Below are 17,231 nucleotides of genomic sequence, written 5' to 3' on the forward strand. Positions count from 1 at the left end.
TTAAAGCTACTTCGTTCTAGCAGGATTTACAATGCATTGTTCCCTACGGCAGCCTGGCGGGCAATGTCAATTATTTCATCATATCGCAAAATTTATTGTATCACATTTCACTGTAATAAGGTTCGACTCTATTCGGATGTTCAAGTTAATGCGGTTGCAGTGTGTTTGTTCTTTGGAATTACAGTGTACAGGAATTACTCAGTGTAATTACATTTTGTTGCACAGGAAACTACTACCTTGCACCCTAGCAAACTCCATTTGCACAACGACAATGCAATAACAGAATTCATAACCAACCTGCCAGATGCGTTGATGTGTTGGGTTCATACGCGCAAACATTGGGGATGCAAACTCGTGATGTGGGTTGTGGGCTGCAGGCGGACTATACACAGCATTGTGGGGACCCGTGTGAGGAGGTGGAGCCCCCAAGTAACCCAAATGGGGACTCGGGGTAGCTGCACAATAATAATAATAGTAAGAAAAGAAACATCACCACCACATAGTTGGACACAGCACAGATTTGAAGTCGTGAACAGGGCTGCGTGAATGGTGAAAATGTCAAATACAACTAATATTTGACTTCGAACATCGAATCAATAAGTAAATAGCACATGATGACTTTATGTAACTGTGTTTATTGTGATGTGCGCATACAGCACATACCACATTTTAATAATCAGAGAAATATGTATGCAAGGGAAGAATCAACTACGAAAGGATGACGAAAAGGTTGGCACTCCCCAAAGACAACTCACACTGGTTCTGATTCAGGTGCACGCCACTCATCGTAAAGTTCCTCAAGCGTAGACGCCACTGCAATCATTCTATCACTGCCATCATTCAACTGCAGATGCTACATTTAATGCATCATGACTGACCCTCAGTAGTGTAACACATGCTTAGAAGCAACATCTTGAGCTCGGTGGATGTAAGAAGGTGGCAGATCAAACTGGCAGATCAAATACCCTGAGCTCAGGTTATTTAAGAAGCAGGTCTGTCAATGAAAATCTTGTTCGTCAGTCTGTGCTGTGTGTTGTGTCGTCCTTTTGTTTGTTTCCCGGCACTGGGGCTTTTATCGCTTTTAAAGTAGAAGCATATGGGCATGTGGGCATTCGAATCTGATCGAATTAAGCAAAAAAATTATTCACGAATTCGTATTTATTATATGTTAATACTAATTGTGTTCTGGAAACTTCGAACATTTGAAGGTATCTGAATTATTACAAAGCTACAAATATAGAATTGTCAAATGAAATAGTGTAAATATTCAATTCTCATTTGAATGTCTCATGTCGATTATTCACACTGCCCCAGTCGTGAGTGAAGTCCATGAAGTCAGCAGTACAGATTGCATTATAAAATATAAAGCACAAAACACTAACACATGTGTAGCTCTGCAAACACTGAAAATGTAATAAAAATATTAGCATGTGTCAAAATAAAATAAAATAGTGGAAGTTAAATCACTATTCATGCCAGTATTAGAAAAGTACATCCAAATACATTTTTCAACGTCAAGGTACAGCTTGGGACAAAAGTTTACGGAGCACAGCACTTTTGTATTTCTTCATCGGAGTGACCCCCTGCTAGCTATCAGGAAGAGGTCGAATACGAAACCGGTGACCGGCTATTCTATCCATCTCTCAGTATGTGTGTTCGCTCCTGTTTGTTGATAGGGTGTCGCTGCAATGAAAAAATGCGACACCCCGGTGTTCCGTAAACTTTTGTCCCAAGCGGTACATCTTTGAAAGCACTTTGAAACAATATGACATGCAACTCAACTATGGAGAATGTCTGAGTTCAGTAGGTTTAAACTTCTCGGGAGAGAAGATTACAAAGCAGCCGTATAATTTTGTTCAAAAGTGTGAGGCACTTACGGGAATATATGTGGCTGTGAGAAACAACCACATTAGGTGGGGGTGGAGGTGCAGGAGGAACATGAGAAAAGCAACTGCCATAACTTCTGCACCCGTCACTGTTTGATCCGGTAGTTCCCTGCAGAATAATGAGATCAATTTGGGAGCTCAGTACAACTGCACACTTCTATTCAAAGGCACTCAGTGCCTCCCAAACAGAGTTTCCAATAAAGTTTTGCGGGAGGACTGCTGTCCTAGATAAGCGATGCACACTCTTACCATTGTTCGTGCACATGAATCCTCTCTAGAGCAGTGCATCACAGGTACAGGTGGAGGCTCTGGGCACTGATAGCGGCAGCTGGGAAAGTGTGTGGCTCCCCCGTGCATCCCTTGGGCCACACTAGATGGGGGAAGAGGTGGTGGTGGTGGTGGAGGAGGAGGTGGAGGAGGAGGGGCAAAGCAGCTGTGGAAGTGGTGGTGGGAGTGACTCATAATTGGTCGTCCGCTTGCTGGACAGAACATGCTGTTACTGCTGCAGCTTGGTGCCCTGCGAATGCAGAGAGTGGCACCATTAGCGTGATATACTATACCTCGCGCTGTTAAAAGCACGGAGTAGCAATGTTGACTCGGTAGCGATGACTCAATATTGACGCAACAGATGCATCACAACAGGTCGCACACACATGTCAGTGTGATTGCTACTAAAGTCGTCGAGTGAAACACGAAGCAGCTTGCAAATACAAAAGGAAAAAAGAATCACACTCATATGCTATAGGCTAACCGCACTCTAGGGTATCTAAAACGCCATCTTTCTACTGCTCCTCCTCACGTCAAACGCTTGGCCTACATAACACTGGTCAGGCCTCAGCTAGAGTACGCCTCTGCCGTATGGGACCCGTCCACTGCCTACCTCATCCATGATCTTGAAGCCGTCCAAAATCGCGCAGCCAGATTCATCACCAATAACTACTCACCTTATGCGAGCATCTCCTCTCTCAAGGAACGCATCGATCTCGCTCAACTGTGCATTCGTAGAAAGGTTTCGCGTTTATCATTATTTCATAAATTCTATCACTCTCCTGCAATACGGTCACCCTACATCATTCCTGCTCATAGAATATCTTCACGTATCGACCATCAACTCAAAGTAGCACGTGTCAAATGTTACACTTCCACGTTTTCGAACTCATTTTTTCCTAAAACCATCATAGAGTGGAATAACCTCCCATCTTGTATCGTCACCATACCTGACCCATCTAGCTTTCGCGTGTCTGTTAGTAATGTATAACATCCGTGGATAACCTTTTATGCTCAGTTTTTTTTTTTTCCTTCGTTGTTGTTGTTATTGAGTTGTTTAAAATGATCCTTGTCGCTTTTTTCTTTTTTTTTTTTTTCCTGTAACCCACTCCGCCCATGTAACGCCCTCCCGAGGGACTCTTGGGAGTAAATAAATTGATTGATTGATTGATTGATATGCGCATCACCAAATCTCTTGAAACACGCCTACAGTGAAAATTACAATTAATGTCCCTGGTTTTCTGCTGCGCCAAATTAAAAATTCTGCGGCACCGACTTGTAAATTCCGCGATTTTCTGCAGCAAGCAGTCAATGGCTGCTTGAAACGGGACACACTTTATTTTCTTGGATAATGTGGGGACAAAAATATTTTATAAAATTACAGATTGAAAGCACTGTTGTGGCTCAGCATTACATACATGATATCTTGTGTTCTCCTCTGACAAAGACAAAGGTCTGTCACCTGCAATCATTTTATACCTGCTGAAAGATCTTTCAGGATCTACAGAGTTTATAGGAACTTCATAGGAAGATTATAGGAAGGAAATTACAATAGATGCCCTGTGGAAGTTACAGGACACCCTTTTTGTTTCTGGCCAGTAGGTATTATTTAAGAGCCTTCAAAGGCAAACTCCCAGGCATCAAATCAAAATCCCCCACTGCCGCCGCTAAACTGCACACGAGAGGGACGCTGCACCTTCCTCAGGTGAAGTATATACACAATAAACTTGGGCTAACGTTATCTTAAGCTAAACTACAATCTGTCTGTGCTGGCCTTGCAGCAGGGGCAGTTTCGTAAAGCAGGCTTCACCTCATGCAGGGAAACTTCAGGTGAAGTCCGCTTTCGGGAGGTGTCGTTCGTATTCTGCGAATAGTCGGATATTCGGAAATCCGAATATTGGGTATTCGATTCGCGGTTGAAATAATTCAAGTGACTGATATTTGATAACTCGAATATCTGCACACCCCTACAAATAAGGAATTCTGTGAAATTCCGTGCCAAATGAAGAATTCCGTGATGGATTCCGCGATAGTTCACGGAATCGCGGAAAACCCGGGGCCTTAATTACAATGACGCTTATGGAGGAACAGATAATGATATTAGCTCCAGAACTTTTGGGACTATAGGGACGATCTGAAAGATGGTGCCATCGCCGACCGATATTTCGGACTCCAAAAATTCAGTTTTCCAAATTTTTCAGGCAAAACTCTTGGCACTGTCAAACACCCCATACAGCAAATAAATTTCCGCTTCCAACTTTCGGACGAACATTCCAAAAACAGCTAGAGACATACTGTGTAGAATTGAGCAGCACAGAAACACGTACACGCTCGCTCACTCTTGTGTTATCTCTATGGCTGTGCGAATAGTAAAAATGTCAAATACAAATACAAATATTCCAAGTATTTGACTTGGAATATCGAATCGAATAATGACTGCCCTGTAATAAGCAGTCCTGTTTACTGCAATGTGCACATACAGCACATACACATTTTGATAATAACAGAAATACGTACAGAGGCATCAACTATGAAAGGATGAGGAATAAAGGTTGCTACTCCCACAAGACAATTGACAGTGCTACAGTTACAGGTGTGCCCCACCAGTGGGGTACACGTGAAACTTCAGTGTAAATGAGCTCATTGTAAAGTTCCTCAAGGGCAGACAGTACATTTGATGCAGTGTGATTTGGTGCAGAGTCAGGCTTTTCACATTATGGACTGTCTCTAAGTCATGTGCCACATGCTCAACAGCAACATCTTGAGCTCCATGAGAGTAGCAGGTCAATTTCAAAAAGCTATGGTTAAGGCCCCGGGGTTTTCCGCGGAATTCTTCGCGGTTTTCTGCGGAACTATCGCGGAATTCGGAATTCACCCCGGAATACTTCGTTTGGCACGGAATTTCACGGAATCCCTTATTTTTAGGGGTGTGTGGATATTCGAGTTCTCGAATTGGAATCAAATACCAATCCCTCGAAGTATTTCATTCGCGAATCGAATATTCGCCGAATACGAACGACACCTCCCGAAAGTGGGCTTCACCTGAAGCTTCCCTGCGTGAGGTTAAGCCTGCTTTACGAAACTGCCGGTGCTTCAGGACCAGCGCAGAGATATTGTAGTCTAGCCTAAGATAACGTTAGCCCAAGTTTATCGTGCATACTTCGCCTGAGGATGGGGTGCCGTCCCTCCCGTGTGCAGTTTAGCGGTGGCAGCTGGGGACTTTGACTTCATGTCTGGGAGTTTGCCTTTAAAGACTCTTAAATAGCGCCTACAGCCGAGAAACAAAAAAGGGTGTCCTGTAACTTCCACAGGTCATGTATTGTGAAGTCCTTCCTATAATCTTCCTATAAAGTTCCTATAAGTTCTGTAGATGCTAGAAGATCTTTCAGCAGTTATAAAATGATTGAAGGTGACAGACCTTTGTCTTTGTCAGAGGAGAACACAAGATATCATGTATGTAATGCTGAGCCACAACAGTGCTTTCAATCTGCAATTTTATAAAATATTTTTGTTCCCACATTATCCAAGAAAATAAAGTGTTACCCATTTCAAGCAGCCACTAACTGCTTGCCGCGGAAAACTGCGGAATTTACAAGTCGGTGCCGCGGAATTTTGAATTTGCCGCAGCAGAAAACCAGTGCGTGCTAGTCTCGTCAGCTACGCACACTGAGTACTATCATTCAAGCTATTTTTCGCGTCAAAGCTGTTCCTCTCGTACATGACAACAGTTGCTTTCGCTTTATGACAAATGTGAAGGCTGGGACACCTCCCATCGTATTCACAAATACCGCTTTCAAGAAACTCGCCAGACTAGGTGTACAGTCGCCGTACGATTTTTCGGACTCGGTGGGGATCGCGCAAGAGTCCGAATAATCGAGCAGTCCGAAAAAACGAATTTCGCTTCAAAATAAACTTTACTAAGCCCTAGTAGGCTGGAAAAATTTGTCGATGCTTTCCTAACGCGCTTCCAGCTCTGCCTGATAACATCAGCTTCTATTTCCCGAAGCGACATTTCGTCACTGTAACTACACTGACAGAGGCACCGCAAGTCGGCGACGGAGTCCGCAAGTCGGCTTCACCTAACGCATGCGTGTTTTAGGTGAAGCTCGCTTTACAGCGTTGCCGCGCGACTCGCGTGCGGACAGCACGTGCTGGGCCGTTCGCCAAAAAACGAAGACGCAAAAGCGCTACGACAGACCTCTTCTACTCAGAGGAATGGAAAATTAACAATCATCACTGCCTATTTTTTTGCCTCAATATTTTAGTTGGTTGATTTTTTTAAATACGAATTTTAGATGATACCAATGTTTTCAGTCACCCCATGAGAGAAATTTGTGGGTTGGGCAAACAAAGTCCGAAATATCGAGCCACGGAGCTGCATGGCGTCCGAAATTTTGGACGTTCTTATAGATCACCTCTATGGGACCTGCGGCCGTTCCGCGAACGAGTCCGAATAATCGAGCATGTCCGAAAAATCGGGGTCTGAAAAATCGGTCGGCAACTGTAGTTCAATATGGTCGTGCAGCGCAGATGTGGTACTTTCCTGACATATGGAGAATTTGATGGCAAGCATTGCCGCCGTCACCGGCGATTTGCACATAAAGTGATCCCTCCCATGCGGCGCTTTCGCCAACTGGCAGTCTGGATGTTTACACGCTGCGTAACGCACAAAAGCCTTCAGCGCCATGTCATTGGACTATCCTGACACTGATTCCGTACGTAAACAACGAGAAATTAGCCGAGGCCGAGTTGTTTGATTTAACTGATTCCTCGTTCAGCTGTAGCATTCGAATATCTCAACCAGGTGAGGAGAGGCGACTTATGCGAGCACAACACAAACGCACGCACAAGAACGGCGAAACAAAACAAACTTCCGGTAGAAACTGCACATGCGCTTGCAACCCACATGCACCGCTGTTGTGTAGTTCTGTGGTTCCGTATCGTAGAAGTTTTATTCACGCGCTGATGCGTTTTATATGGATTTCTTATGTAAAATTTCAGCAATCTATTGCATGCGTTTCGCTAGTGGAGGCTCCTTACCAAAAGCAAATCGGGACAATGCACATCGTGAAGGACTGGCGAGAAGCCGTCGAGAAATAGTTTGCTGATGCGCTTGATGATTTTGCCTGACACTGACGTCACGAGCACGGAAAGCTTGAATATTCGCGAACATCTCGAATATTCGGTTTATTCGAAAGCCACGAATATAAAATCGTCAAATCGAATCGAATACGAGAACTAAAAACATTTCATTTGTGTTCGAAATGTCGAATATTCGCACAGCCGTAGTTATCTCCTGGTGTACGTGTTTTTGTACTGCTCTATTCTACACAGTATGTCCGGATACCAACTACCCCGACTTAGAATCTTGACAATTTTGTAGAGTTTAAGTCGTTAGAAATAGTTTTGTGATTTAGTGAACACTTTAAAGTAGCACAAAAGTCATTTTTAACACCCAGTTTTCTTCCTATAAAACTGTTAAGTAGGCCAGTAAGATGCACCATGCGAAGTAATTTACACCACAGAGTCATAATTATCGCAGAAATTGAATTTAAAATACGCCTCAAAAAGCGACCGTGCGCAACGGTGGTGAAGAGCAGTACTAGCCTGTGATCTGCCTGGAACCTCGCGCTGACGCTATAAGGAGAACGCTCGCTGATTGGCCTAGAGAAATGTCGTCTCCTACTCCTCTGTAGTCTGCTACTCGGCTGTTCGGGGTTCTGATAAAGCCTTTCTCCTTGCTCGGTAATGCTTCGGCCGCTCCTTCTATCCCCCAATTCTCCGGGAAAACTGGCAAAACAGGTTTACGGCAGCAAAGGGACAAGGCGCTGACCGGCGAACCAGAACGAGTTCTCCTTATACCGTCATCGGTGACGTGGCATCATGCCTCCTCATCCTCGTTATAGCTGGAGTGGCGAGTTAAAGGTGAACGCACGGAGCTATGTTTACGTGAGTTTTTTTCTGGGAAGCAAATTGCACGCACCAAATCCTGTCACGCTATTCGGTATAGTGACACACACACTTTCATCAGATGTCTTAATCTGAAACTTTTTTTGATGGCCCCCTGTACTCCTTTTAGTGTTATGTACATCATGTGTACAGCTTACCCACATCCATTTAAGAAGGCTGGGTGAGCTGGATGAGGGGGGGAACAAGGGGGAGATACTCGTCTTCGATGGGCAGGGCCACCTCCAGATTCGTCGTCGGACTGGGTGAGATCCACAAAGGTGGCTCGCCCACCAGGACCTATGCAGGGTTGATGACGTGCAATCCTGCTGCCTCCAATTGGGGGAGGAGGTCCGTTCCTTCCCTGTATGCCACTCCTGTGACTCTGCGGCCCCCGATGTGGTGGCTGCGGGTGTTTCTGATTGCTGTTGCTGCTTGACCCGCTCGGCGTCTGTTGACGACCATTAGATCTGCAACGGACAAATCGTAAGTCGTAAATAAAACAAGACCAATCATGGAGAACAATATGTGACAATGGGCAAAAGATACGGTTATACCTTGGAGGCTCTATGCTAATAAGCTCCACACTACTGCTGTCATCATCATCGCTTGTCAAACAGTCAAGTTGCAAATCAGGAGCTGCTGGCCAATCCATGCCAGGGCGTCGAGCAAGTCTATTACCCCTGGTGTCAGACTTTGATGAGAGCTTTGAACCAGATGAGGGGCCTGAAAGACAACAAAAACTAAGGATGCAGAACCCAATAACACACACCAAACCACACTAAACCAACTCAAAATAGACACACAAGGCCTGCTTAGTGCCTCCCTCTCATTCCTTCACCATGTGGCATATAGGGTATATGGCATATGCATAGGGTATAGGGCATATAGGGCATACGTGGCATATAGGGGGCGGGCTGAGTAACCTGTGGGTTGGGTATGACGTAGTGTTACGTGACCCGGAGTATCCACCTCCGACAGGATTTTTCGAATGGCAGGAGTTCCCCTGTGCTCAAGATGACTAAATGGTAGAGCTGTGCTAATATTCGAAATTTCGAATATGAAACGAATATCCGATGCTATTCGCAACCTATTTTCAGTATTGGAAATTTGCGAATATTTTTCGAACAGTACTGTAGCGAGGTATCACTATCGTCATTCTGCAAGTGGGCTTCGCCTCACTACATCCAAGAGTTAGGTGGAGCCCACTTCACTTCACCGCCATTGTTCTTTTGGTGCGCGGCAACATTCTGCAAGTCGGGCTTCACCTAATTACACTCGGGTGTTAGGTGAACCCCGCTTTACACTGTTAACAATATTATGTCACTAAAGTCTACAACTTCCGTGAGCTCATGGTCAACACTGCACCCTGGGCACTGCGTGTTCCACTAAATGTACTCCCATCTTTCGGAGTTATGTTCAGGAACAGATGGAAATACGTACGTGCAGTTTCTAAAAAAAGCGCAGGAAATTCACAATATAAACATAGAAATGAAGAGATGCACACGAAGCAGGCTGCATGGAACATGTTGACTAACTCTCAATGCAGTTGGTCCCACTAATGCAGTCTACCATACACAACACAGAGGGACCCTTCTCTCACCATACGTTATGCTGGGTGAAAAGGCGCACAAGTCTGGAGCACATCATCATCTAATGAGCACAAAATATTTCACCATGAGGTATTTGAAATTATTCGAATTGGGCCTCTTCAGATTATTTGAATTCGATTTGCCGTCTGAAGAAATTATTCAGATTCGATTCACAGTGCAAGTGAAATATTCGTAAACTATTTGCAATGGAAATTTTGCTATTCGCACAGCTCTACTAAATGGGCAGCGACATAATGGAGATAAATGATTCGTACTATTCCCTGGACATACGTTTACTGCTCAAGAGTACTTTGGACGTTCTACACAAGTGTTTAATCTGGTTTCAGTCATGTGCTGGTATTTCGGTTGCTCAATTTTCACATGTTCTTCAGTCACATTTAGAATCTACTACTATTTCTGTGAACGGCCAGCTCTTTGTGCAGGAACGAGATGTGTGTTTGTGTGTCACGCTAATGTCACGGCCATTGAAACGCTTTGTTGATGACAATAATATCTCTCCTTGCTCTACCTTCACAGACAGTATTCCTCATCACCTGAATTGTCTTTTCCAAAGAGTACCGCATTTACTCACATCATTTGCGCACCCACTAGTTCGGCACGAAAAATGGCAAGAAAATAAAAAAATTCATAATTTGTGCACCCGAACATAGCATGCTTTCGGTTGTCAAGTACGACTAGCAGCATCTCGACGTATTTTACCGGTAGGATGAGCAGTAGCGGTTCTTGCATTTTGCCGTTGCCTTTTGCGTGGTAGGTGAGTACTTCTTTCACGCTTGCACAATGCAGTGTAACGTCAATATCTGCTGAGCCTATATGACCGGCACACTAAAATTTTGAAATTTTGTGCCATTTGAATATCGTAACGAATGTTCAAGCGCAATCTGCGCACCCCCAACTTTTCAGACTTTTTTTTTAGAAGAAGTGCGGAAATTATGCAAGTAAATACGGTATGTGGACAGCAATATGACTGAGCAGTTCGCAAAAACAAATGTGAAAAAAAAAAAAAAAAAAGCTTTATTCAGTTCAGTGGCAGGAAAACCTGTCAATGTTTTCTTTGATGAATGCTGTTGCGTTTCCACGCAATCACATCGGCTTGTACCAATAATAATAATTCGGGGCTTTCTGCCACAAGACAACACTGCCACTTGTACTTCACCTAGGAACATTTCATTACTATATACACCAACGAAAGCACCGCCCTCATCTGTTCAGAGTTCCCCGACCACACCGTTTCCGGCATGTCGTCATCGGAGTCGGACCGGCTATCGACCCATCAAGCACTTGCTGAACAATCTCGTCATCCGTCGGTTCGGTACATGACTGCTTTGTCCAGGTACCGTAATTTCACGCATATAAGCTGCACCGCAGATAAGCCGCGGGACCAGATTTTAGGAACATTTCGAAAATTTTCGTGCAGATAAGCCGCACTCGCAGATAAGCCGCGGGCAATACAACGCGACTGATTTGTGAGACAAAGGAGGCCATAGAGAAGGCCATAAGCCCTGTTGTCCATACTCCGGGGTCGGCATGGTGTACAACAAAGGAGGTCATTTCTAGTGTTCTACCAAGATCGGACTGCTCTTGTTGTGTGTTCTTCATGGATCGACGGATCAGTGGCCTTCCAGAAGACATGAATCACTGTCACCACTTTTCTTAAAGCTGCTTGGGGGAAGGCACCAGGATGGTCAGTGTACTCGACTGTTGACACGTCCCTGTTACATATTGTTTGTGCACTGGAAGGGCGGTGCTGTTCCACAGACACTGTGGGCCCTTTCGTTAAAAGCAGCGTATGTGGAAAATACCAAGGAAAAATAGCGATCAGATAAGCCGCACCAGTGGATAAGCCGCAGAGCGCCCGTTAGAAAAAAAAACCGCGCATAAGCCGCGGCTAATACGCGTGTAATTACGGTAATTAAAGTTCTCAAATGCTGCGGCAGGGGGTATTTCCAAGCCTCCATACGTAAAATCACCAGGCACAAAGACGAAGATGATCGCACTAAAAGCAAAGGACAGATGAATGGCGGCGGTGACTGTGGCAGGAAAGTGGAACTAGACACGCAGCTGATCTACTGTAAACAAATTTTTATTAGCGACGTATTCATTTTTGCGAATCGCGCATTCAGTCATTTGGGAAATTATACGCGAGTATTTAATTTCGAGATTCCAGGGCTGTTTCCTTTCGCAAGATAAATGTCAAGCTGTGTTCGCGAGTACAATTTTTCACGTTTTTCTAGCGGCCGTGAAATTCGCGAAAATTAATACACAGCGAATAGAAATACGTTTACAGTATACCCCTGAGCTGGCAGTTCTACAGCATAGGATGCGGTTTGAGATGGTATCAAGGATACGGATCATCATCAAGATGGTGTTGTCAATTCGCGGTGGTCGCTGGCTGGGGGCAAACCAAGTCCCAAAAAACGAGCAACGGGATGTAGGGTGTCCGAAATTTCGGTCGGCAACTGTGTAAGTTTCATAGGTATGTCTCACAAACCTGGTACACTCTCCTCCACCTTGCTGCTCTTTGCTCGACCTGGCGGTTCAGAAGGAGGGTCGCCACAGCTGCCAGAATACATGTGGTCCACATGGCCAGCATATTTCCCATCTGCACCTGCTCCGCTCGCGCTACGGTGCCTAGAAGCCGACTCTATAACGTCCACGTCACTGTCGCTCTCTGTGGCTGCTTCGGAGGCCAACTCCAAGAGCACGGACTCTTCCCTCAGTGCCTGACACGAGGAGGAACCTGTAAAAATTTCCCATAAAAATTTATTGTACACAACAGGAGACAAAAGTGTTGATTTCAATGCATGATGTAAAATGAATGTAAAATAGATGCTCAATATTTTAATATGACGCATTTCATATGCCAGCACTAAAAGTCAAAGTTCCTGTAGAAGTGCTGAACACTTATGCCAATCTACACATGTCAATCTATTAATATTTTAGCCACTGCTTTCTGGTACTGAGTACTGCATAACATCAAACTAATAACATCAAGCTTGGGTAAGTTATTTATGCTGCAAACAAAATTTCTCTGTATCTGGAACTGTCTTCCACATGGTTACACCACTGTGGGGCATTTTGAACAACATAATTTGATACAAACACTAATACTTTTACAGATTTAACAGTAACAGGAAATCACAAATGCTTTGTCAATTTTTATTCTGGAAGAAAACACCTTTCACTTTGGTCACAGAGATCAGAGACCAGAGGTTACGTTATCTGCTGCTGTGCATATTCAATAATTATGCTTCTGATGCACTATTTGTGTCACGTAATTCAATTCATGATCTGCGCATTTAGTTCTCGTCACTACATTGACTTTTTTTCTTTCATGGTTCCTGCAACAGACTTGCGGAAATAAGTTCATTCATTTATTAATTCACGCAAAGTTAGTGCACCTTGGCACCACAACAAAAGAAAAAAAGAGAAAGACAGAGAGAATTGCTCCCACCCTCAGGGTAAATAAATTGCTTAAATCATTTGGAAGCATCACAAACAACTACTATAAGAACGTATAGTCTGAAGTTAAATGAGTGTAGAGTACAGTCAAACTCCTTTACAACGAAGCTCAGGGGACAGCAAAAAAAATTCGCAGTAAAGGTATTTTCGTTAAAAAGGATGTCCATTATTTGACCTATAGGCTCCAGCGGGACCGCAAAAGAAATTTGCTGTAGTGGTATTTTCGCTAAAAAGGTGTTCGCTATAAAGGAGTTTGACTGTAATTCTAACAAAGCTGCTGCAGCATCAGGAACTTTGCTTTCTTATCATAAATAAAAGACTTGAGACATAATCAGTTGTGCACCAACCGGGTAAGTTTGGCGGGCAGCCTCTGACACCACGCCCCATTCCTTGAATAACGGGAGACGACGTCTGCACAAAACGTGCCTCTCTTCCAGCAGGTCTACGGGGCCGCTCTTTCTTCCTGTGCTCGGAATCAGACTCGCTCAACAAGCGCTTGCGATGTCGGGCGTCACAGGGATCTGACACCAACTGACGGTTGGGCCAATCCGAAGGGCCTCCTTCGTGAGGAATATACATGGGAGAACCAGGCGCTAAGGACAGGACAGTCTCATATGAGGAATATGCATTGGGAGAGTGCACAGAGGGCAGCACTGGGTCTGCAGACGAGCTGAGACGATGCCGATGTTGTCGCTGAACGGAAAGGTTAGTTTCGTCATCGTCTGGGCCCGCAAACAAAGGTGAGCTGCAGTCCACTGGAATTTCGGGAACTGTAAAAAGTAACTCAGAATATTCGGGATGGGCACTGAGCGGGAAAAAAAAAAATTGATGTCTAACACCTTAGGCTAATACCTGTAATAAAAGTCATGCTCGCTGTATTAGGAATAGCACTACATTGACAGAAAACCTAACACATAAAACTGATTGTAAAACTGTATTACACCGTTATTAGAACAGTCACAAACACTGTTACTTGCACAGCTCGCACAAAGCTACTGGAAACTCATTATGGAAACTGCCTCTGGACCTCTCCTTCATGTTCCTCTTTTCTCTCGCCCTCGACTATAACATGCGTGGCCCTGGGTGCCTGCTTACTTTGGGTTTGAAAACGGCTTGCAGAAAGGAGCGTCTCACAAGGCCATGGGCTATCATACGGTGACGTCGCATGTGACGTAATCAGGCACAGCGTTGCCAGGGTCAAGTTTCACCGCACGACACTCCTGACGCCGCTCGATACGTATATCAGCTTTGTGTAGCTTCGTACTTAGTTTAAATTCTCTCGTAAGAAAATAGTTCGCTCGTCGAACGTAAAACTTCGGTGGTGTTTTCAGGAACATCTTTTCTGTCAAACATAAATGAGAGAGAAAAAAAAAAGGAAAAGCTTCATCGTCCCTATAGGTAAAGACTAAAGCAGAGATGAGCCGACTGTGTCCATGTGGACTTAAAGGGGTTACGACAGGTCATCCTAGATAAACGTAAAAGACGGTTCTTTGCACCAGTGTGCACCTGGATTGAAAGTTTCACAGCGAGGAGGGTAATAGAAGCGGAGTAAATAGGCGCCGCAAATACCGAAACTCATGCGGGTCTGACATCACAGCCCTCGCCGCCGCCAGTGAGGTAGTGCACGAGAAGTCACGCGCTTACGGCTGCCAATGGGAATGGATGCAACTCTGAGCTCTGTGATGTCTGCGCTTTGCTCGGGAATGTGTTCGAGGGCATGTATCTCACTAAGTATGACTAGAGCCTGAAGTTTTCGGGATATTTTTTTCTTCTAAATTCGGGGGTAAAAATCGGGTAAATAAACATGTGCACTAAATCCATGCGAATTCGGGTGAGAAAACTCCCGGTATGCTAAATTCGGGGAGAAATCTGGCTCAGTTACTCAAACTAGCTGTAATGGTTTGGTACAAACGGCGATGTAACTGCATTTGCTGCCAAACAAGTAAGTTAATGCATTCCTACGGACATCCCAGTGAGGGGAATTTGCCGGGTAAAAATCGGGTTTCACCCTAAAGGGTGAACCTTCAATTCGGGGTGCAAATTCGGGGAAGAATCGGGTAAAACCCTAAAACTTCAGGCTCTAAGTATGACATATAGAAGAAGAATTCTTTTTTCCTCGGTATTCCGGCTTGCAGTACAATGCGTCCATGATATAATGAACCACATCTATGAAAGTGTCCCAACCCTTTTAAGTCCACATTATCATAATTGCTTAATGATACATACCATTGGGAAGTTCAGCTGAGGTTGGGGTTATCGTGGCACCATACGCAGTTTCCAAGATCGAAGAAAAAGATGGAGGTGGGCTTTCTGCTATGAGTTCCTGTGGAGCCTGATGACAGACATTCAGGCATAATCTTTACATACAGAAAGTCAATGCAGGCTAATAAGAAGATGCTCAATTAATAATAATAATGTTCCACTAATTCATGCTTTTTTTTTTTCATTTTCTGCCGTGCCTTTTGAAACCATCACCGCACTATAAGGCTGCAGTACTATACTTAGTGATGTCCAGCCTGCGATACAATAAGACTTACATAAAACTGGAAACCTATTCTTTATCTGCATTGTTAGTTTGTTATAATGAGAAAGATTCCTCGTTAATTGTATGCCATACAGCAGCGTGTGACACATAACATGCAAGGGAAGTCATGTTTCATACCTCTGGTTGACCTTTGACCAGGTTAGATGGACGTGGCCATTGGTCAGCCTGTTGGTTTGGTGATAAAATCTGGTTTTCCATAGCTGCTCCGCAATCTTCAAGCCGATTTACCGCCTGGAAGCACACAACATTTCTTCCAGTCAAGCCTTGCACTCACTGACAGGGGCAGCTGACAAAATGTACAGGGGTGCCCTAGCTATGCTATGCTCAACTGTATACTGAGCATCTAGAACCTCCCCAATTTAGTGACTACCCTAATTCAGAATGTAATTCAGTAACCTAAGTCATTGAATTACACCAGAAAAAGGAATTCAATCGCAAATGACCACAAAAAAGATTCTACTGTGCAATATTACTTACCTCATCCTTCCACTGTATCAGATATGCAAATAGTTCGATAGCTTTGCTTGTAGCAAACACCTAACGGACAACAGACGTCATACATCTTCAGAACGGTCGATTCCATCAGATGATGATTGCGCGGGCGGAAAGTCTGATAAATTACGCAACACATGTGCCGCGACGTAGACAAGTACATGGATTGATCAGTACACTACACTACAGACACCTCCGTACATAGTGTGACTATTCAGGACCTTGATACCACACCACATTCAATAAAGTAAGTCAATATTCAAAGGTCAGCCAAAGGCAAAAACGCAGTGCCAACGCTGAGTAACGACTTTATAATGGAGACATCATGACATCACATAATAATAAGCTTCACGGGCAAGAAATAACAAGCGATCTTCCGGGAACTGCGATGGAAATAGTTTTCTGCCGGCTGGGTAAACCAAATCAGACATCCTAAAGATAAGAGGTACAAAGCAGAGCTTTCCGACAGTCTGCGTATAACTGTTTATGTCATGTTACTGCTGAGAGGTTAAATCGTCATTCCCTGTAAAAGCAACAGATAACTGTTTTTCATATTCAACGTCTTACGTTCGATGCTAAGGAGTGTGTGCGATCACTTTTGTTGACACTGTGCTTATTTCCTTCGCGTTCGATTACGAACACAGCGACACGTACCAACTATTTGCCGCTTCCAACGTGATACGTTACTCCAGGTGTCAGTGGCGTCTTCTTTTAAAACTTATACGATTAACCATAGTACGACGAAGAAATTTTCTTTCAATACACCAATCGCCCTCCCTTCCGCCATATCACGACTCACAACAAAACAGTAATCTCGTCCTCGTTAACGCGTCAACCGTACGCAAAATATCTGATGTTGAGGGTATACAGTAGAAACCGAAACACGAATAGGGTCTTTTTCCCCTCGAAATAACAGTGAAGTTACCTTGTGTAGCTTAATAGCAGTTTCACGAAGCCATATGTGTACGGGACCGACGCTATGTGGGACTGATACGGTAATGAATGCGAGCAATAAGCAAT

General features: G+C 44.2%; 1 protein-coding gene across 4 annotated transcripts in view; it reads right to left on the reverse strand.

Annotated features, from left to right (window-relative positions):
* Positions 1-17,224, reverse strand: part of LOC135374738 (E3 ubiquitin-protein ligase arkadia-B-like) — a 28,093-nt gene extending 10,869 nt beyond the window's left edge. For 2 of the 4 annotated variants that reach the window (XM_064607661.1, XM_064607658.1), the window contains exons 1-10: positions 16,866-16,999; positions 15,837-15,950; positions 15,401-15,506; positions 13,522-13,944; positions 12,204-12,452; positions 8,657-8,825; positions 8,261-8,569; positions 2,136-2,403; positions 1,878-1,995; positions 298-455 (exon numbers count right to left, since the gene is read on the reverse strand). In XM_064607661.1, coding sequence (XP_064463731.1) covers positions 298-455; positions 1,878-1,995; positions 2,136-2,403; positions 8,261-8,569; positions 8,657-8,825; positions 12,204-12,452; positions 13,522-13,944; positions 15,401-15,506; positions 15,837-15,917 — 1,881 coding nt within the window. In that variant the 5' untranslated portion in view covers positions 15,918-15,950; positions 16,866-16,999. Of the gene's footprint in view, positions 1-297; positions 456-1,877; positions 1,996-2,135; positions 2,404-8,260; positions 8,570-8,656; positions 8,826-12,203; positions 12,453-13,521; positions 13,945-15,400; positions 15,507-15,836; positions 15,951-16,196; positions 16,257-16,865; positions 17,000-17,136 lie in introns of those variants that run through there. The other 2 variants (XM_064607659.1, XM_064607660.1) reach the window with 2 other exon arrangements.
* Positions 17,225-17,231: the final 7 nt, after the last annotated feature.

Source organism: Ornithodoros turicata, unplaced genomic scaffold (genome assembly GCF_037126465.1).
Source record: "Ornithodoros turicata isolate Travis unplaced genomic scaffold, ASM3712646v1 ctg00000746.1, whole genome shotgun sequence".
Taxonomy (NCBI): Eukaryota; Metazoa; Arthropoda; class Arachnida; order Ixodida; family Argasidae; genus Ornithodoros; species Ornithodoros turicata.